This window comes from Protomyctophum bolini, assembly GCF_963924005.1.
Source record: "Protomyctophum bolini genome assembly, chromosome: 23".
NCBI lineage: Eukaryota > Metazoa > Chordata > Actinopteri > Myctophiformes > Myctophidae > Protomyctophum > Protomyctophum bolini.
This window is the reverse complement of record NC_137884.1, coordinates 4,537,617-4,559,594: the sequence shown is the minus strand read 5'-3', so window position 1 is coordinate 4,559,594 and position 21,978 is coordinate 4,537,617. Positions and strand designations below refer to the sequence as shown.

Genomic DNA, 21,978 nt, shown 5'->3' with positions numbered 1-21,978 from the left:
CTGTCTGTCTGTGTCCCTTTTATGCCCATACATGGAGTTCCATGTCAGGCATGCTCAAATATGGAGTCCATGTCTATGATGTCAGTATATATGTCATATTGATGACATCAACCTAATTTGTTGTTTTACGAATATTTTTGGGGGGAGATATGAGATAATATGCCCATATATGGGTATATTAGTTGGCTTAGACTCTAAGCCTTAGAGGCTCGACCAACTTGACGCCGGGCGCGACACTCGCTCGGATCCTTGACAATTTGCTAGTTTGTGCGAGTTTTAAGTCAATCGTGGGACAGTTCTCAAGTGAACACACATTTTATTATATTATATATATATATATATATATATATATATATAATTTTTTTATTTAATTTTTTTTTGGGGGGGGGGGGAGTATATCTCTCAAGTCAAAAAAGTGTGGGCACCTCTGGCCTAGTGTATGCCCATACAGTATTGGCATAATATAGTCGACTATAGGCTGTATAGTTACATGTGAAATATATTGACCTATGCTATTAAAAGTGAAATGTTGCGGGCACACAGTTATCCAGTTATGGGGACATTTTAAGAACCGTTATAGAAACGTTTAATCGATTCATAGATGTATTAAATGTGGAAGGCTTTTGGACTCATATAGCTAACTTAGGTCACTTTGAGAGGGAGTGTGTGTGTGTGATGTGTGTGTGGTAGGGCCTAGCCTATGTTTGTATACAAACCCACGTCACTATGAGGCAAGGCCCCGCCCCCTCCTCGAACAGGGCTGATGCAATAGGAGGCAGCTTGTGACGGTGAGGTATAAAGAGTCTCGTCCAACCCTTCCTGTATTCAGACAACTGCTCATCATTCAACGGACTCACATCACCGCAGCATCTACACTGTTTCTGTTCTGGAGGAATTTTAACGCTTTTTTTACGATCACATCATTCCTGTTGTGCCTATAGTCTTATTGTATTGAGTTATACATAGAGCCTACTTGAAGAAGCCTGTTTTTCTTTTAATCCATTGAAATACATAGATGTAATTTTGGTCGTTATTTGTAAATATATGCGTTTTCCTCTATAGAGTAAAAAAAAAAAAAAAAGCTTTTTTTGGAACATTTTTTTCTTCAAAGAGTTTGTCTGATCGATCATCTGCGTTTTGATCACAAGGAATTTACACTCAGACCCTCCCCATTTCATCAAAGGTAAGTTACCGGCAGCATCAGCTCACTCACTGACAACGCGCGCGCGCACACACACACACACACACACACACACACACACACACACACACACACACACACACACACACACACACACACACAGACATGTACACACACACACACACACACACACACACACACACACACACACACACACTGTGTGTCAACATTACACCGGATATATATTAGGAGGAAACGCGTGTATCCCCTTAATTGGTTATAATAAGCAATAACGTTATAATGAACGTATACACGGCCTAAAATACATAATTGTATCTTTATCTACGGCCTGGTTTTAAAACATATCACCTTACATAACCTCACACAGCCTATACAATACATACAGTGTCATTTCAGACCATATAGCTACCAGCTATAGGCCCGGCAATCAGGCTAGACGACATGTTCTCTCTATATACAAATGATTATTATCTTTGGGACTTATTTTTTTCATTAGGCATGGTGGTGCTGTGCTGTGTAACAGTGTAAGCCTATTTTTTTAATAGGCCTATGTTGTAGTAGGCCTACATTAGAGAGTTTATAGGCCATTAGACGCTCGTTCAACTAAATTAATAAATAATTAGTCTAAATGACAGTGATGCTGCAGTGTCGCCTATCTGTGATCCTCAGAAATGAAGAGTATAGGCCTATTATAGCTTCATAAGTGATATGATGAGTGTATGATAATATTGATAAAGTCTTGCGTGTAAATATCGATGTTATAAGTTCAATAAATATTGGAGTCAGAGAACTAAATGTAAAGAGCACCGGCTCTGCGGAAAACGACAGAGAGAAGCATCATTGCCCAGGCCATAATAGAGGAGCACGTGCCATTGTTTCCATCTGTGGAACCAGACGTGGAAATAATGTCATTAAAGCGATCTTTAAGGTCTTTTATATAGGCTATAATATAGCCTATCCCTTTGCTGACAGACAGTATAGGCCCTAAAACAAAAAAAAACTAAACTCCATTTATTGACATTTGGGGAGTTCACGCCCTAGCTGTGAGAGGGGCGTCAATGCTATATTTATTTTATTATATTTAAATAATAATAAACAAATGAGCCTATATGGGCTACACTTTGACTTTAGACACTGAAATGAAATATGTGTCCGAGACGCCTATATTTTGAGCGCAAAGTCAATGGAGCCACACAATGCGGTTTTTGTGTGTGTGTGTGTGTGTGTGTGTGTGTGTGTGTGTGTCATGTCATGCACGCTGTCTGTGTGTGTGAGATGCGCGCTATAGAGTCAGATGCCGGCTCTCTGGTATTTTTCCACTGCCGATGAGTCACCCCCCTCCTTCCAAAACGCGGTGGTCACGTGGTGTCAGATTTATGAGGTGGGCTGCGGCTCCGCTCTGTATAATATTGATTATTCTAAGAGGGCTAACAGTCTGCATATTATCATAGATATTATATAGGTGCATGACGCAGGTCTGGAACGGTGGCATAGTCTAAAAAACAGTGGTACCCCCAAATTGACACTTATTATACTATAGCCAACGGACCCCCATTTGAAAAGATATGCCAGGGACCCCCCATATTGAGAAGATTTGGGCTCTAGCAGTGACTCTCAGCCATTTTAATTTCAAGGACCCCGCAGTATGACCTGAATTAGGCTACGGACCGCCATTTAATGGCATTTCTATCTCTGGGACCCCAATGTGTATTTTGTAAAAAAAAAAAAAAAAAAAAAAAAAAAGTCAATGTTCATTTAACTCTGAGACTGTACAAATGATTCAATTTGCACACTCTCAGAGTTACACACCCATAAGGGTCCATTTGGTTCCGAATCCTAGCTGGGGACCCCCTGGAACTCCCTTCTCAAGGACCCCTGGGGGGTCCCCAGACACCACTTCTAAAACACGTTAAGACAAACAACGCACCCCCGCAGATGAACCGACTTCATTATTATTCACGTTCCTCATTTGTGTGGGACGCTAGCCCCTCCTATATGTCCAGCTTTTGGTGTAGCCTACTGTATAATGTGCAGTTGCTACACAAACATTACATTCCCATTAACAATGAATGGACAATTTTACGTCAGTGTCATGATGATGACATGACGCAAATTGTCATTGGCCGGAATGAGATGTGCCATGACAAGAGGGCCCCTCAATTCATGAAACAACCTAATTTTTACGTGCATATAACAGCATGAAAGAACCTAATTTTGTACGTGTATAGCAGCATGAAAGAACCTCATTTTTACGTGTCTATCCAGGATGAAACAACCTACTATCAAGACAGAGATGAGTAGCTTCAACATCAATCCGGATGAAGACAGCAGCTGCAGCTCCAACAGCAACGAGTACACGTACCACCAGGACTGCCCTAAAAAGATCCCTCTGAGCAGGTACCTGAGCCCGGTTCCTAAGATAGAGATAGATGGATAGGTTTATTTGTCATTTTTACAACTGTAAACAGCAGAAAAACGAAATTTCGATGTGCTAGTGCAAAAAAAAGACCCCTCTGAGCAGGTACCTGAGCCCGGTTCCTAAAAAGATCCCTCTGAGCAGGTACCTGAGCCCGGTTCCTAAAAAGATCCCGCCCGGTTCCTAAAAAGAGACAATTTCTTTGTTAGCCGATACCATAAATACAGATACCAGTGTTGTGATCTCGTGTTGTGTTTGTAGCCATCTAGCTATCTCGTGTTGTGTTTATAGCCGTGACTCCTCACTCAAATGTGCATTTGCAGTTTTGGCAACTCGAAAGCAAACTCCAACATGCCCCAACATTTAATTTACCTGACATAGTGTCAACCCCTTACCCCTGCTTCGGATCGGTGCTTAGACTGGCATCTTCGCCGATACCGATATGACCCGATATGACTATCGGGACATCTCTAGTACTCTGAGCAGGTACACCTGAGCCCGGTTCCTGTGCCCCAAAAATATAAAACCACACAACATTCCAACATAATGTCACATTTAGATGTAGACATAGCATTCTATAGTGTAGCCTATATACTTATAGTTTCATTGTACTGTCAGATGCATGTTGGCTTCTTATAGTTTACTTCTGATCCTTGATGGCCATTTCTATGCATTTGAAGCATTACCTGGTGTTGTTCTTGCTTACTGTAAAAGTGGCTCTGGAGTAAGAGCGTCTGCTAAATGCCTAAATTGTATGTCAAACCTCACTGGAGAAAAAAAAGCTAAACTGTCGTGTTTATGCTGTCTTTGTGTGTGTGTGTGTGTGTGTGTGTGTGTGTGTGTGTGTGTGTGTGTGTGTGTGTGTGTGTGTGTGTGTGTGTGCGTGCGCGCATGTTAATAGCCAATACCACCCTGACATCGATGCAGAGAACCAGAACTTCCTTCCGGGGCAAAACCTTGGCAAGAAGAAGTATGAGACGGAATATGTAAGTGCACCGTCATTCTCTCTAACGTTTTTATATAAGTGCACCGTCATCCTCTGTAATGTTTTTAACATAGTTTAGCAAATGTTATAAAACCACATTATTCTACTTGCACTGCTTGTTTCTAATGTGATTTGGCGCTCCCTCCCTCCCTCCAGCACCAGGGCACTGCGTCCTTCGGGATGTCAGTCTTCAACCTCGGAAACGCTATCATGGGCAGCGGCATCCTGGGCCTGTCCTATGCCATGGCCAACACTGGCATCGCACTCTTTGTGTGAGTATATTACATCTTTAAGTAATAATCTAATTAAAAAAAATCCAGTGAGACTATCACATCCAAATGATGTGTTCGCTGGGTGTTTTCTACAGAGCGCGCCCCCCCCCCCCCCCCCCCCCCCCCCCCCCTGTTGGGCACAACATGCATTTTTACACTATGGTGAATTGCACTGTATTAGATCAGGGGTTCCCCAAACGTTTCAGGTCGAGACCCTTAACCCATTCTGACCTGAGATCAGATTCATACGAGGTTTCCGCTGGACACACACTGGTCTGATTAACCCATTCTGACCTGAGATCAGATTCTAAAAAATGTCAGTCGTTCTTCGATTTTTACAAAAATAGCAGACCTACAAGCTCGTATCGCGCCACTCGGTGGCGCGCTATGAGCTTGTAGATCTGCTATTTTTCAATAGCTAAAGCATAACATGATGCTAACACCAATATGGGTTCCCGTTCAGAATGGGTTAAAGTGAAATGAGCTCTTTGACTCAAAATATTGAAAACGGCAGATCTACAAGCTGTATAGGTCGGCTATTTTCACTACTTCTTAAATATTTGGTTTTCTAATTCATGGAATGTATTAAGATTTGTCTTTGATTTCGTCATGAAATTACTGAAAAGAAATCATTTAATTTTGTTTCATGAAAATGTTTGCTTTTCCCAGTAATGAATTTGAAAATGTTTTGAAATAATAATTAAAAACAAAATGCAGGAAATGAAAAATAAAGGTTCCACAATCGGGGTCCCTTAACCCACTGTTTGGTGACCAGTGCACTCTTAGTGAAGTGCACTAATAATATAGTGAAGTGTGTATAGTAGGGTCAGCGAGCGAGGTGTTACTACTACCGCACTCTAACACAATCAGCTTACTCCCTCTTAAGACCTTTATACCTGATTCACTCTCTGTGTGCTCAAGCAAAACCACAGAGTGGTCACCAGTTAGTGTCCAGGGATGTTTTTACTTTCTAAACGCAATATATATACTCTTGAATTTTCCGCGTTCCCCTCGATGTGGCCGTGTTTACAAACACCGGGAGAGGTAATGTGAGCAGTGTGCGGTTCGACGGACGTGTGGCCGGGGGGGGGGGGGGGGGCATACAACGAGACACGCACAAAGCACCACCGAGAGAGAGAGAGAGAGAGAGAGAGAGAGGGGAAGCCGCTTAGTGGCCGTAATCCCCCCGCTGCATTGGAGCCAGAGTTATACAAATTAGCCCAAGAGGTACGGTGGTACAGTCATGCTTCGCACATGAGATCATGCATGGAGCCAACAGGCTGGCCCGGCCAGTTGTCAGCCGCCAACTCTAATTAGGGCTCTCTCTCTCTCTCTCTCACAGAGTTTGGGAGGGGCCGTCGCCTCATGGAAAAGTTCCACGTTGAGAGGCCATTGAATTTAGGAACGTTTCAAAAATGTAGGGCAGGAGATTAGGGGCTTCTTTCTGTATAGCTCAGAAGCTATTCCATACGGAAGTTCTCAACGAAAAGACAAATGCAGTAGTTCAGGGCGGATATTATGTCAACATTCCTAACTATTTAAAAAGGTCTCATGGTGGCCGCTAGCAATCTGCCTCACAAACAAGAGAACAAATTGACTTTTCTTTTAAGGTCGCGCTGGGTGTATTTGATCAGTCACTGGCACTGCACCCGAGGCGATAAGATAGAAATGACGTAGTATAAGTCAGAGGCGGGTTTAGATCGGGGCTAGCTGAGCACGGCCGACAAAGCCTCGGACCCTCGGGTGGCCGTGGTTTTCCAGTGGCCCCGTGTTTGGATCCCTCGCATTGTGCCGCGCACACGCTTACTGCAAATTCCCAGGAGGTGCAGTGCGTCTGTATTATTTTGCCCCGTGGTGGCTCACATTTCTGGGAGATTAGTTTTCATTCAGTGCTCATTCCCAGGAAAATGGAGAGGAGAGGTGGGGGAGGGAGGGGGGTGTCCATTGTCCTGTTAACGTTTACCGATGCAGTTTGTATCATAACTGTGACGCACAAGGTTGTTTTTGTTTGCACTGATGATCAGATGATCGCGGATGAAAGACTGACCGCGTGAAGGTCATTTACACTGGGCCGTCTGTGTGTTACATAAGAGAAAAAAAAGAATAATACGTTGCAGTTTTATACCATAAAATCTCCTATCCAGTATCTGTGGGGGAGGGGGTGTATCACCTTTCACATCAAAGTACAGGACATGTGTGAAGCACGGGATGCCGACAAGGAGTATGTACACTAGAAATGTGAAACCGAAGGGCTACAGCTGACCTTGGGTGTGGTCTGTTGTCGTTGTGTTTGTTTACCGTGGGGTTAGAACAATACATTTGTTATTGAACTGGCCTTGCACTTCAATGGGTCTCCAGTGTATCGACGGAGGGGAGTCGGTACAGGATTAGCCCTCGAGTGCGAAATGTTGACACCGCTGTAATAATAAGGGGCCGCCGTGTGCTCGATCAGCACAAACCTGTGCTCGTTATGTGTGAAGTCAAGTGTTCATGTGGGTTCGTGTGGTGATTTTCATCGAATGTCACACTAAATCATGGTATTTTTGTTATTGTTTCGTTACAGGATTCTCCTGGTTTCTGTTGCGATCTTCTCTCTATATTCAGTGCACTTGCTGCTGAAGACAGCCAGTGAAGGAGGTGAGTGCGTGTGTGTGTGTGTGTGTGTGTGTGTGTGTGTGTGTGTGTGTGTGTGTGTGTGTGTGTGTGTGTGTGTGTCAAATGTGTCTTAACAATCTATTACAATCATTAGTACGTGTGTTTATGTGTTTATAGTATATACCGGGTACTTTAGTAAAATCCTGTGTGCACTCTCAGAGTGAAATTAAGGATGAATGACTTTTTAACGTTTCTTTTTTTGTGTCTTTGTACACTCACAGAGTCACTGGTGTATGAAGAGCTTGGTTACAAAGCCTTCGGCATGACGGGGAAGCTGGCCGCCTCCATCTCCATCACCATGCAGAACATTGGAGGTGAGAACTGAGTCTAACCTGCGTCTGGACTAACCCAGTGGTTTTTGCATACCAAAAGGTCCATTATTTATTTGGCATTTGAGCCACGGACGGCCATTTGTTGACATTTATCCTCTCAGGCCCAAACTAATGAATGGTTTCTATATCGTCGGATAAGATTTTGTCCACAATTCCATGGTTTATTGATGTGGCACTGGTACAGTCGGGTACCATATATAGGAGAGATAACAGGCAAACGCAAAAATAACAATAACAATTCTTCTACATTCACTAATTGAATAATTGAACTCTTGGGAGTGTAAAATGAAACCAAATGGACCCGCACGGGACCCGCAATATTTGGATCCGAGATGTGGTGGAGTAGAAGTAAAAGTACTGGAATTTGGAAATACTCCAGTCGAGTAAAAGTGCAGTAACACTTAGGTTTTTACTTAAGTACAGTACTTTCCACTCAACTTCCATTTCTTCTCATCCTCCACAATGTGCTTCTCATTTTTTTTGTATTCCTAACTTATTCCTAGCTTATTTACAGTAAAGGTCCCAGTATGTTTATGCGAATGGATATTATGTCTGTCTAAAATGGATCGGTTGGGAGGGGGGGGGGAAACATGCCAGAGATCCCAGCCAGTGATGTCAAAGCTGGAAAACAGCGTGTCTGTGTTTTCGGGGTGAACGACGGGGCTTCCCATAAAACGCCTGAGTCATACCACATGCTTGTGTCAAGAATGTCCCTCGGAGCAACTTAGCCTTATATATTGCCAAATATATCAGCGGCCCCTTATACTTATTCTGTGTTCACCACCACCTCAGAAACCGTGTTTTCCCCTCTAATATGTTGTGAGCTTTGTATGTTGTGAGTTTTGAAAAATGTTCTGAAACGCTTGAGAATTTAATGCCCTGTATATAACGACACGCTGACGCAATTATACAAACTAACCGTGGTGCCATTGTTTCTTGTTTTTTGCAGCCATGTCAAGCTACCTCTACATTGTCAAATATGAGCTCCCTATTGTCATCATATCCTTCACAGGAGCCAGCAAAGAGTAAGTGATTATGTGTGTGTGTGTGTGTGTGTGTGTGTGTGTGTGTGTGTTGTTCGTTTGCGTGTCTTTTGGGTAAATGTCGAGCGCACAAAGTGAAATAAAAAAAAGAGTGCCCGCCCGGCAAAATGGCCGCGAGTTGTTTTCGAGTGCCGAGCGGCGCATGTTGGAAGGTGAAGCAGCGTCTTTGTTGTCCCTCCGTTTGGATAGGGAGGCGAGGAGGGGTGGGTGGGGTGGTGTTGGGGGGGCACTCGGAGCGGCTCGCTCAAAGGCTCCTTTTAGAAGGAGGCATCTGGAAGTACCAGCATGGAGACAGAGCCCAGGATGAGCTCACTAAGCCATTCAGACCTGCAGACCAGATTCTACTGAAGGTCTTCTAAATCCTAAATAGCCTACAGTTTTCAGAAAAATCTAATCAGTGGTAGGGTAGGCCTACTCCTTGAATCCTTTTCATGTCAAGGACGCCCGGAATTATCTGAATTTGGTCACGGACTCCGGACCCCCCCCCCCCCCCCCCCCTTCTGAAAATATGTTGCTCCAGGGACCTCTTGAGTTAAAACGTTCGCCGTTAAAGAAAGAAAGAATACATTATATTCAAAGATCTGCGGCACATTTTCACGATCTTTCAAAGACATAGCAGATCTACAACAAGCTTATATAGATCTGCTGCTTTTTCCAACAGCTAAAGTTTAACATAATGGTTGAAGTGGTTAAATGCTATAAGGGTCTAAATGGGCTAAGAGACCTCAGTCCCGCCATGAAACATTGATGTGGTTTTCCTGCCATCGCACATACAGTTCCACCCACTAAGTGCTTTTCTCTCTCTCTCTCTCTCTCTCTCTCTCTCTTCTTTTTTTTGCGTGCACTGCAGCATTCTTTTTTTTTCTCCATGGATACGTTCTTTCCAACTAAATGCCGGAATTAGATTTAAAATGAAATACAAGACAGGAAAGCATATATACAAGTGGGAGGAATCGTGGGAACGTGACATTTGTAGACATAATAGCCGACACGTTTCGGCTGGTTTGAGCTACAAAAGCTATTGACAAATAGCTAATGTCAATCGTGAAAATGTGTCGCAAATGTGTGGATATATATTCTTTCAGAGCGAACGTTTTTAACTCAAATATTGTATTCTGGCGGTGGGGTCCCTGGAACTACATATTTTCACATGGGGGGTCCTTAACATGAAAAAGCACCACTGACATAGAAACATGGGTTTTTCAGAAAACCTATAGGCCTCAGGTCTAAATGGGTAAATATTGTTATGAATAGGGATGGTAGGTTGACGTGCTGTTGTTGTTGTTGTTGTTCTGTCTATGTTACTTACAGTGAATGGTATACTAATGTTATATATCTGTGTATGTTACAGTGAAATATGGTACACTAATGGAGACTATTTGGTGCTGATTGTGACCGTGATCATTATTCTGCCCCTCTCACTACTGAAGAACCTAGGTAAGCAGTGTGTGTGTGTGTGTGTGTGTGTGTGTGTGTGTGTGTGTGTGTGTGTGTGTGTGTGTGTGTCCACATGCTTGCATCAGAGTTACACAAAGCGGATGCCTGTGCAAATACTTGTGTAGGGGGCGAGGCAGCTGAAGCAACACGTGTGTGTGTGTGTGTGTGTGTGTGTGTGTGTGTGTGTGTGTGTGTGTGTGTGTGTGTGTGTGTGTGCGAAACCTGTAAATGGGTTGGAGTGTGGTAGCCTAAGCGTTAAAAATAAAACACTTTGGGGCTAGTAAAAAAGAAGAAAATGCAAGAATTCTCTTGAAAATGTAGCGCTGCCCTCTCTCTCTCACAGCATGCTGCCGTTTTAACGAACGCTCTCTCTCTCTCTCTCTCTCTCTCTCGTCTCTCTCCTTCAGGATACCTGGGCTACACCAGCGGGTTCTCCCTCCTCTGCATGGTGTTCTTTGTGATTGTGGTGAGTAAAAGACCCTCCACGCTCACATGCACGCAACGCACACGCACGCACTGCATTGTGTGCATCCCGTCCTCTTGGTTGCCATGGCGACCGATGATAAATAGGAAGTGGCGTGTTATTAGCTCACTTGTCTGTCTGACCATGCTTTTCCTGTGATGTCACATATTAGACGGGGGGGCTGGGTGTGGGGGGGGTGCATTGGCAGGTTAACAATGTTGGAAAAAGTACTCAAATGTTTTCAAGTGTCAATACTGCAATGTAGAAATTCTCTGTTACAAGTAAAGTTACTGGTATTCAAAATTGGACAAACGCTCTTAACTCCATTGGACCCTCAAACTGTCTGCTAAAGCAGCTAACTCCACCACCTCTCCCCATCTCATGCAAGTAATTGGCAATACCTATATAAAGTCACAATACCGACTTTGATGAAGGTTTTCTTAATTTCCTGAAGAATGTAGAGACATGCAGAAATGTCTTTGCTTAGATAATATACAAAACAGTAGCTATATTGAACTCAACGATGTCCTGTCCTTCATGTGTGTGTAGGTCATTTACAAGAGGTTCCAGATCCCGTGCCCTTTTGAGAGAGTGGACAACTCAACGTTGAGCAAATCAGCGTGTGTAGTGAACGCCACCTTGTCCATACTACTGTCCAACACCACGGTGGGGGACTACAGCGACGACTGCTGCACGCCAAAATACTTTGTCTACAACTCTAAGGTAATGAAAGTTCCACCCGAGGTGCAAGCCTGTGTCAGAAACGTTGCTCGTATTTGGCTACAGACCCCCCCCCCCCCCCCATCTGAAAATAAGTTGTTCCAGGGACCTCCCCAGAAGCAAATATTTTAGTTAAAACGTTTGCTGTGAAAGAATACAGTATATATTCAAAGATTTGCGCTACATTTTCACGATAAAGAAAAGAATAGCAGATCCACAAGCCTGTATGAGCTTGTAGATCTGCTATTTTTCAACAGCTAAAAGTTTAAAATATCTCGGGGTAACTCTCGGGCAGCAAAGCTCCCCCCGAGGTGCAAGCTCGTGTCAGAAACGTCGCTGTGTGACAGACGTGTTGCAACGTGTAACACACAGCGATATCGTGTTATTTCGGAAGGCCGTTGAAAACGTATCCATTGTTCTTTGTAACGCGGATTACGTTACACGACGAGTCGTCTGTATACACTTCATCTTCGACTTTGTGGCTGACATTTTATACTGTATGGTCGTTGTTGCTTTGTTTCAGACCGTGTACGCAGTGCCCATCCTGACATTCGCCTTCGTCTGCCACCCTGCCATCCTGCCCATGTACGAGGAACTGAAAGAGTGAGTGTCTTTTTCCTGTCTAGCGCACGCATGCACGCAAACGCACACACACATCCTTACCCAAACCCAAACATTACTAGCTTTGTGTGTGTGTGTGTGTGTGTGTGTGTGTGTGTGTGTGTGTGTGTTTGCTTTTCAAACAATAGTTGGACGTCACAGGCAACCTTCTAGTTAGACAACAGGAAAGTGTTGAGTCTAACCTATCTGAGACCATATTCTAGAAATGTCTTGTCTGGAAAAACCTGTTTCTATATCAGTGGTTCTCGAACTATTTCATGCCAAGGACCCCAAAAAATATATGAATTTGGCCGCCGACCCCATCTGCAAATATGTTGTTTCAGGGACCCCCCCCCCCCCCCCCCCCCAGCAGCAAAGATATGAGTTAAAAACGTTCGCTATATAAAGAATATATATTCAAAGATATGCACACGTTTTGACTATTTTTCAAAAATTGCAAATCTACAAGCTCGTAGATTTGAGCTTGTGATCTTGCTATTTTTCAACAGCTAAAGTATAAAATAATGGTTTAAAGTGGTTGAAAGCTAAACGTGACACAGATGCTGTTCCAGGTCTCAATGGGCTAAAACCTCTCCCTCTTCCATCTCCTCTCCTCTCCTCTCACCTCTTCCAGTCGCTCCCGCAGAAAGATGCAGGGCGTCGCCAACGTATCCTTCCTGGCCATGTTCATCATGTACCTGCTGGCAGCGCTGTTCGGATACCTCACCTTCAACCGTGAGTCTTCTTCTTCTTACAAAAGGCACTGCAAACTGCAGCTCAAATGAAAAGAAAGAGAATGTGTCACTGTACATTTTGCACATACTGTACACGAAATGTTGTAATCTGCATTGAAGCCATCCCAACTATCGGGAGCAGTAGATGATTGATGTGACATCACATTAGCAGTTAAGAGTGATCAAATAATACGTCTAATATATAATATTTTTATGATTAAGCATCCAGTGTACCAGTGTTGCTCAGTGTTCAAATAATGATGTTGTGGCAGGGACCCCCATAGAAGATTTGTCAACATTATTTTGACAACATTATTTGAAAATATCTGATCTATAAGTTCACAGCGTGCCCAAACAAACTGAAATAATAAATAGGCCTTAAGTATTGAAACCCTGTTTAAACCTGTAACCTGTCAACTTAAGGACCCCACTTTGAGAACCAGTGTACTACATACGTATACGATATTAAACCAGTGGACCACTATCAGTGTTCATACATTATTGACTTCACATAGTGTTGGACGAATGCCAACACTTTAGGAAGTGCAGTGTAGTAGATTCATTGACTCCCTCCAATGTACGGGTCACATTCGGCCACATTCGGCTGTCCTTGGAACGACCCGATTGCAAAACTTCAGACAAAGTTTGCAGGAGTCACAATGGGTTCCAAAGTAAACAAAAAAAAGGATATCAGTAGCTTCTTCCAAATGTTTTGGGGACTGTGTGCGTGCGTGCGTGTGTGTGTGTGCGTGCGTGTGTGTGTGGGGGGGGTGTCTGTTATGTAAGCCTGATGTGATAATAAAACAGCTGTGCCCGTGATGTGCCTGTGAGCTGTGTGGCGTTTTGCGGGTGTTTGTTGTGGCAGGAACATCCTGATACTGTACGTGTGTGCAGACGTGTTCCTAGAAATGTAAACTGGTTATGCAAGGTCAGATAGTGAGGAGGAAGAGAAAAAAAACGTTCTCAGCCGACAAAGTGGGCAAAAAACCTGGTGTTCGTGAGAAACTCACAAGTACACCCAACTTGACCCAAGATAGCTGATGGAAAACCATTCAAGATAGCTGATGGAAAACGATAACTTATTTAGCCAGGGTCAAGTAGTACACTGCATGTAGGGTACCAGGTGGAAATAAATTAGATAATCACAGGGGGGAAAAGTAATATTTGCCAGATAATTAAGCTTTACAGACTGTAGATGCCGTTGTCCGGATGGGACACACTCATCCATGTTTTAATCTAGCTCTGACGAGGACAGTTACATTCCAAACCAACAACAATGTGTCGTAGAACCTAGGGTTCCTTGAGGGAGTTCCAGGGGGTCCACAGATAAATGATAGATAGTTAGGACTTAGGAGCCAAATAAACCTTTATAGGTCTGTAACTCGGTAGGTCTGTCAAACTGGGGGGGGGGGGGTCCTTGAAATTAAAATGCCACTGCTAGATTTGTACAAATCTTCTCTTATGGGGCGTCCCTGGCATATCTCTTCAACTAGCTTATATATTTTGCAGCAGCTACAAATGTTGGATGTATCTTTGTATCTTGATGTCGCTGGCTTCCATTGACTATGAATGGTAGTCTGTATCTTCTTTGCATCTGCCCATGTGAGCGCACCAGAGGGCATCTTGTGACGTCTGTCTCTCCTCTCCCTTTCCCGTGCAGTGAACGTGGAGCCAGAGCTGCTCCATACTTACTCCAATGTGAAAGGGACCGGTGTGATCCTGCTGATCGTTCGCCTGGCCGTGCTCACCGCCGTCACACTCACTGTCCCCGTGGTGCTGTTCCCCGTAAGTAGTAGCCTGGAAACCAGACAAATGCCACAGGACAAAAAATAATCCATGTTGAGATTGGTCTGGCTCACCCCAGAGTTGTGGGTGACAAATCAGAGCCCATTATTCAAAGTGAGACTTCTATCTACGCAGTAATATTAGCCTGGCCACGCCGAGAGAAATGTGTCACAAATCACCTTTTTGACAAATTTAGTAGAATCCAAATAAGAACATAAAAATAAAAAAAACAATCTAAAATTTGGCACGGACAAGACCAAGTCTTTGCCACGGACATATTTGTCCATGTACGGACATGGTTGGTGACCTCCAAGTAGAAGTGATTTAGCACTTTATGACAATATTTATATTGTTCAAAACATCTGTAATTTGTGGTCTATAGGACTCTCTAGTTTTTACTTATTATTCTCAATTTGTGAAATCATAATAATACCCGTACAGTCTATATTTCAGTATATTCCATAGCACAGTGACAAGCATACATACATGGCTGAATTAAGACTCCTGACCCATTTTCTCTGTCTCTTTTGTCCAGATCCGTACCTCTGTCAACGCCCTGCTGTGTGCGTCCAAGGAGTTCAGCTGGATCCGTCACACCGCCATCACCATCATCCTTCTGGCCGGAACCAACCTTTTGGTCATCTTCGTCCCCACCATCAGGGATATATTTGGCTTCGTTGGTGAGTGTGTGTGTGTGTGTGTGTGTGTGTGTGTGTGTGTGTGTGTGTGTGTGTGTGTGTGTGTGTGTGTGTGTGATGGGAGAGGAATTGAAGTGCAGAGGGAGAATGCATTACTGTATGTTGCATCACGCTGTAGCGTGCTAATGCCATTGTTAAAACGACTGTCCTTTCCTTACCCAGGTGCCTCGGCTGCAGCCATGCTCATCTTTATCCTGCCGTCGGCGTTCTACATCAAACTGGTCAAGAAGGAATCCATGAAGTCTGTGCAGAAAATTGGGGTAAGAAGAACGAAAAGTTCTTTAGACTTATAGAACCGCGGCACCGCAAACTGAATTTGCAGGATTTCGATTTTTTTTTTTTAAACACAAATTTGGTGACCTATTCACAGCATGTTATGCCGATGGTGGTCAAGTCCGACCTCCCGTTAGTCCGACCTATGTGGCCGGTTAAGACTGAGGTTAGGGTTAGTGACCTATGTGGCCGGTTAAGACTGAGGTTAGGGTTAGTGACCTATGTGGCCGGTTAAGACTGAGGTTAGGGTTAGTGACCTATGTGGCCGGTTAAGACTGAGGTTAGGGTTAGTGACCTATGTGGCCGGTTAAGACTGAGGTTAGGGTTAGTGACCTACAGTATGTGGCCGGTTAAGACTGAGGTTAGGGTTAGTGACCTATGTGGCCGGTTAAGACTGAGGTTAGGGTTAGTGACCTACAGTATGTGGCCGGTTAAGACTGAGGTTAGGGTTAGTGACCTATGTGGCCGGTTAAGACTGAGGTTAGGGTTAGTGACCTATGTGGCCGGTTAAGACTGAGGTTAGGGTTAGTGACCTACAGTATGTGGCCGGTTAAGACGGAGGTCAGGGTTAGGGATAGTGTTAGTTCGGAAATTATGGGAGGTCGGAAATATTGAGAGGTTGGAATAATGACGTTGTTATTTTTGGTCCACTCTCTAGGCCACCATCTTCCTGATCTGCGGCTTCTTCGTGATGATCGGCAGCATGACGCTCATCATTCTGGACTGGATAAACAACGCCAACTCCTCCTCGGAAGCCTCCGGCAGCCCCGCGATCCCACACTAAACGTGACCCCGGTGCCGCCGCTCGCCTGGCCTGCCTGGGGCAGAGCAGCCGCGACAGCAGTGCTAAAAGCAGTGCTACGTTGCAAAAAAAGAACAAAACCTAAAGACTTATAAAAGACTGCACCCCACGACGAGGAAGAGAGGACGTCACGGAAAGAAGGACAAATATTGAACAACAAGTAAAAACAAAACAAAATGCTCAGCTTCAACACCTGAGCAATAGACCATGCCATTCTGAGAGAATGTATTCTAACTTTGTACAGTATGCTGTTTTTAGACCACAAAGATGGTGTGTTTTTTTTGCTTGTTTTATTTTTATTTTCCTTTTTACGGTTAACTCTTTGTTTTGTTATTGTTCTTCGGTTACGTTTTTTCTTTTTGTTCTCTCAACGTTACTTTTTTTGTAGTTTATGGTACACGTTTTAAAAGCAAACAAACAAAAAACAATTGAAGGTGCCTCAAGGACAAGGACGACTTATTGGTCATAGCGATTCAACTGCAGCTTATATTAAGGTACGGTGAGTGTGTGTGTTTGTGTGTGTGTTTGTGTCAACTGTGACTGGCTGTCATCTAAAAAATGCTCAGCAACTGATTCTAACCGTACGAGAAATGTGAACCTCCCGACAGAGACTGACTAGAGGCAATAGACTTGAAAGTAGATTCTACTCAAAGGGCAATTAAGTTCCTTCTGTTATTCTTTTTGGTTGTTTTTGCCAAAAAAAAAAAAAACGTATTTGTAAAATATCTTTGTATATTGAAAAGCACTTACCATTCAGCACACTTGTGAAGAAGAAGAAGAAATGGTCATTGTCATGGATTAGGCCCACTAGAATGCCTATCAGTATTTGTACCAAGGCTTTGTGACCTTGCTTAAATAGTGTCAGCTTTTACTTGTAAAATTGCATAGTGTCATTCAACAACAAAAAAACCTGCCTTCTCAACCCAACACTGGGAGCTGCGAAATATCGAATGGAGTCTCTTCAAAACTGTATTTACTCATCATCTACTGAAGACCATGTTGGAAGGTGTGTGTGTGTGCAGCCAACAACACTACTGCTTAAAAGCCAAATTTATACTCCGTAGCATGATGCTCGCCAAAAGCAACCGTGATCGTCAAGCTATGACGATGGGTTCTCGTCGGCAAGCGACACTGCTGCGCGACGGATTATAAATGAAGCTTTATAGAGATCTGAGGTGTCTTTACGTCCCCCCAGGTCCAACTCCCTTACAGTAGGGGATAATTATGTACAAAAAAATGTTTTTTTCTTCATGGGAGAATACTTGGATTTTGACCACATGCAGTGGTTATAATAATGTATCTTATCTGTTGGAACTCACGGAACAATGTAGGCTATAGGCTACTCCCCCCCGGCAGCAAGGCCGCACACAACCAAATACATTGTCGATTGTTACATGAAATGACTTCCGACTTCCATCGCAAAGCTTTGGGACGGCGTCACATTTTCAGTGTTTTTTTTTGTGTTTTTTCCCATATGGATTTGCAGATTTGTGCTTTATAAATGTACCACCGGTAAAACTTGAGAGCTTGGCGAGGACGAGGGCTTTGACTGCTCGACAAACTTGTCACGTCCCACGGGCCTGTCACCTTGTTTGTGGCGGCTCACAGTGCTTCCACCGCTAACTTAAAAAGACATCATTCAAGCTGTTATTGTCCAACTATTTATGGAAAACCATGAAATCAATGTAATTTAATCTATTTTACTATATTTATATATTGTATGTGTATATATATGTATATATCTATTGAGTTTAAAGTGTACATACGCTTTTTTGTGACTTTTTTTTTGTTTTGTTGCTATTTTAACACATTGGAAGTGTAAACAAAAAAGAAGATGGTGTATTATTCTGTTCATTGATTTTTAGCCTCAAAGCTTTCGTCTCTGATACCATTGACTAAGTTGGCCCCACTTTGCTGATATTGTGAAAAGCCCATGTTCGTTGTGGAAGCTATATACCAACCCAGCGGTGGTTAGTTAGTCTGTGTAGACACACACGCCTTGGTTTTTTTAAATTGTTTTTCTGCCCCTGAAAGTAATATCCTATACCAACTGTATGACACCACCACGTTACCCAAGCGCACATCTTCGAGGGTGACCACGGTCATCATCTCGTGACCTCAGGATCAAAGAGAGGGCGTCGCCCACCAGTGTTACACTCTTGTTTCAATGAAACACTATGTACATCCTGTAATTATTGTCCAATTAAAAAAGTCAAAGATAATCTCTGACATCTTACCCCTTGCGTTGGTGTTTTTTCTTTGGGGTCACGGTGTCACAGCATTGTGGTGGTGGTGGTGGGTGGTGCATGCCAGCGTGCCAGGTCAGTGAGTGAGAACCAGGTCAAATGCTCAACCGCAAAACCGAGTCTCGGGCGCTTCTGTCCTGATTTGGGAAGAGATTAAAACACAGAGAAAACTCAGCGAAACATCACAAATGAAACCAATAGGCCTACTGTTTGACTACAAACTACAAAGTTTGCATTCAGTAGGTATCTAATTATACCCAAAGAGAGTGGCCCTATCTTTCGAAACCCCTTACCCCTTATCTTCTTTGCCTTTTTTACCATTTTGAAATACATTTTTAAATTGTTCAACTAGCCTATCTACATCGACATGTTGTGAGCTTGTAGATCGGCTATATAGAATAAGGGATGGTGCAAGATATAGCCCTATAGGGTTAATCAGTTGTGAAACAACTACAATCAACTAGTATGAATGCAATGGCTGCCACAATCTCTTTCTGTAGAAATGTCGTAAAATGTTGCAAATTCACTGATCTTAAATATATAAAACATATTCCAAATGCACCAATCAATAATATAAACATTAGCTTTGTTACTGGTAAAACTGATTCTGAATAACACACTCCCAGGGTCCAGAATTTTACTTAAAGGACCACTTCACCACTTTTCAACCTATCTTCATATCCTTCATATGTCCTATAATGTTCATGATGAAATACCACAATTCTTTTCTACTACATCATCGTTAGGCATATTTGTATTATCGTGAGATTCCATTATCGCATACCGTTTCTATTAGCATGTCAGTGGTGGACGACAGCTTTCTGAACTGACCACAGCCCTCCTATGAGACACAGACCGAGTAGAAAATACTTGTGGCATTTTATCATGAACATTAGTGAGGACCAATTACGTATTATGCAGATAGGTTGAAAAGTGAAGTGGTCCTTTAACACTGTAAAAAAAAGTGTTTACTCTGGTCTGGTTTTTTATATAAAACATATTTCAAACAAGTAAGTAAGTATATTTCAAACAATCAAATGTACAATTTTAACATTACAGTAAAATTCCCCAAGCAGTGTGTGTGAGTCTGACCTCATGACTCAAGATGGTTATCATTTTTTTGGACAAGCCTGCCCCCTGATGGGGAAAACGCAACATGCACCTAATGAAAGCGATTTGTATACCGGTATTTGTCTCCACCACGCCAAGGCATGGGGAGAGAATGTTTTGCACTGTCCGTCCGTCTGTGTACAGCTAATCTCCAGCACCGTTAACCCAGTCAATTTTGCACACACACTCCCTGGATGCCAACAATGAACTTTAGTAGAACAATTTTTTTGATATTACTCTTCCAGATTCTGTCCAAAAATCCCGCAAATCGTTACACAGTAGGCCCTATCTCTATAGTCATGTGTTCAAGACGGATCTGTCTGATATTTCATAATCCATTAATTGACTAACATTGACTTTCAAATTTTGCATGACTGTTTTGAATTAAAAGGAATGAAAAGGGTATATAGAATATATTTGAGTCAATAGAATCACACAGTGTCACAGTGAAGTAACAGAAATGGTATTTATAATGATCACAAATTAAATGGTTTATAATGTATTTTATAAATGTATTACTAAGACGATGCCCATTGGGAACAGTGCAATGCGAGTCGTACCTGTGTGTTGTGTCCAGTGTCAGTTTACCTGTTGCAACCAATATCCAATATCAGGAAACTTGTGACGTTACCTCTATGACTTCATATTGGTGTCATCATGCAGGGATCTCCATACATGGGCATAAAAGGGACACACACACATATACAAAGACCTCCATATATAGGCCTTAACCCATTCTGACCTGAGATCAGATTCATACGAGGTTTCCACGGGACACACACTGGTCTGATTAACCCATTCTGACCTGAGATCAGATTCTAAAAATGTCAGTCGTTCTTCGAATTTTTCAAAAATAGCAGACCTACAAGCTCGTATCGCGCCACTCGGTGGCGCGATATGAGCTTGTAGATCTGCTATTTTTCAATAGCTAAAGCATAACATGATGCCAACACCAAAATGGGTGCCCGGTCAGAATGGGTTAAATATGACTGACAGACAAACAGATACAGATATGTCTGGAGTTTTGTTTCTGGACAAAGGGTGATTGAATTATGCTGGTGTACATATTATGACTATTATGATTACCTTGAAGCAGATTGTTTTTTTTTTTGTGGCTTTTGTATACCCCATTAAGACCAGGAATGCATCTGTGTCACCTTAGTTTTTAACCATTATGGTTAAAGTTAACCATCATTTTAAACTTTAGCTGTTCAAAAACAGCAGATCTACAAGCTCATAGCGCAGCACCGTGTGCCACACTATGAGCTTGAATATTTGAATATTCTTTCACAGTGAACATTTTATAAAGGTCTATAAGGGTCCATTTGGTTACCAACTCTCCATCATTTAGCTGGGGACCACCTGGAACCCCCTCAAGGGCCACCGGTTGAAAACCACTGCTCTAGATAAATATTGTGGGAAAAGGCCAATCAACAAGCTCACAATGACTCCAAACGCTTGTAGCTCAGCTATTACAAAAAACATTGCCTTATATTATTTGACAATTTAGACAGTCTAAGTTGTTATTTAAATCAGAAGTGGTGGAACTTTTTCACTTAAGTAAAAGTCAATCAAATTGCAGTCAAATCAATACTGCAATTTAGAAAGTGCTCATTGTGCAGAAATGTCCCATATATGTTTTCAAATAAAACTCTTTTGAAAATAGCAGATCTACATGCCGATGCGACACATTGGGAGCTTGTAGCTTCAGCTATTTTCAAATGGCCGAAATCTATGCAGGGCTAAAGCGGTCAAAGCATGTTTTGTAATAATGATCCAAATCTATAAAGTAACTAGTTTTCAAAAAATTGTAGTGGAGTAAAGTACAATATTTACCTCTGAGATATAATGAAGTAAAAGTACTGGAAATTGGAAATACTCAAAGTAAAACATACCTCAAAATTGTACTTGAGTAAATGTACTAAGTTACTTTCCACCACTGGACAGTACACTCGCTGTCCTTTTTAGTTTGGAGTAGGACATCACTGCAATTCAACCTCTCGGCCTGTAGAGGGCGCCAACAGACATACAATTAATCTATGACAGTGGTTGTCAACCTTTTTCATATCAATGTCCATTAATTAGGCAGCATTTGAGCCACGGACCACAATTTGATGACATTCAGCCTCTCAGACCCAAGACTAAAAAGTATTATGTTAGCGTTGACACACAATCCCATTCTGTTGGCAAACATTGATCAAAATAACAATTCTACATTCTCTAATTATGTAGACTTCTTGTAAAT

At 42.6% G+C, this 21,978-nt stretch overlaps 1 protein-coding gene across 2 annotated transcripts; it reads left to right on the top strand.

Annotated features, from left to right (window-relative positions):
* The first annotated feature begins 852 nt into the window (after positions 1-852).
* slc38a2 (solute carrier family 38 member 2) lies at positions 853-18,613 on the top strand. 2 transcript variants are annotated; one of them, XM_080757858.1, is made up of 16 exons: positions 853-1,183; positions 3,428-3,559; positions 4,480-4,564; positions 4,720-4,835; positions 7,399-7,472; positions 7,712-7,804; positions 8,772-8,847; positions 10,217-10,302; positions 10,710-10,768; positions 11,315-11,488; positions 12,009-12,088; positions 12,720-12,820; positions 14,480-14,604; positions 15,140-15,284; positions 15,465-15,562; positions 16,234-18,613. In XM_080757858.1, exons 2-16 carry the CDS (start codon positions 3,429-3,431, stop codon positions 16,357-16,359), a joined length of 1,569 nt encoding a protein of 522 aa, XP_080613984.1. In that variant the 5' UTR covers positions 853-1,183; position 3,428; the 3' UTR covers positions 16,360-18,613. The 2 variants fall into 2 exon arrangements, with proteins under 2 accessions (XP_080613984.1, XP_080613985.1); XM_080757859.1 differs by lacking the exons at positions 853-1,183; positions 3,428-3,559 and adding an exon at positions 3,707-3,722.
* The last annotated feature ends 3,365 nt before the right edge of the window (positions 18,614-21,978 follow it).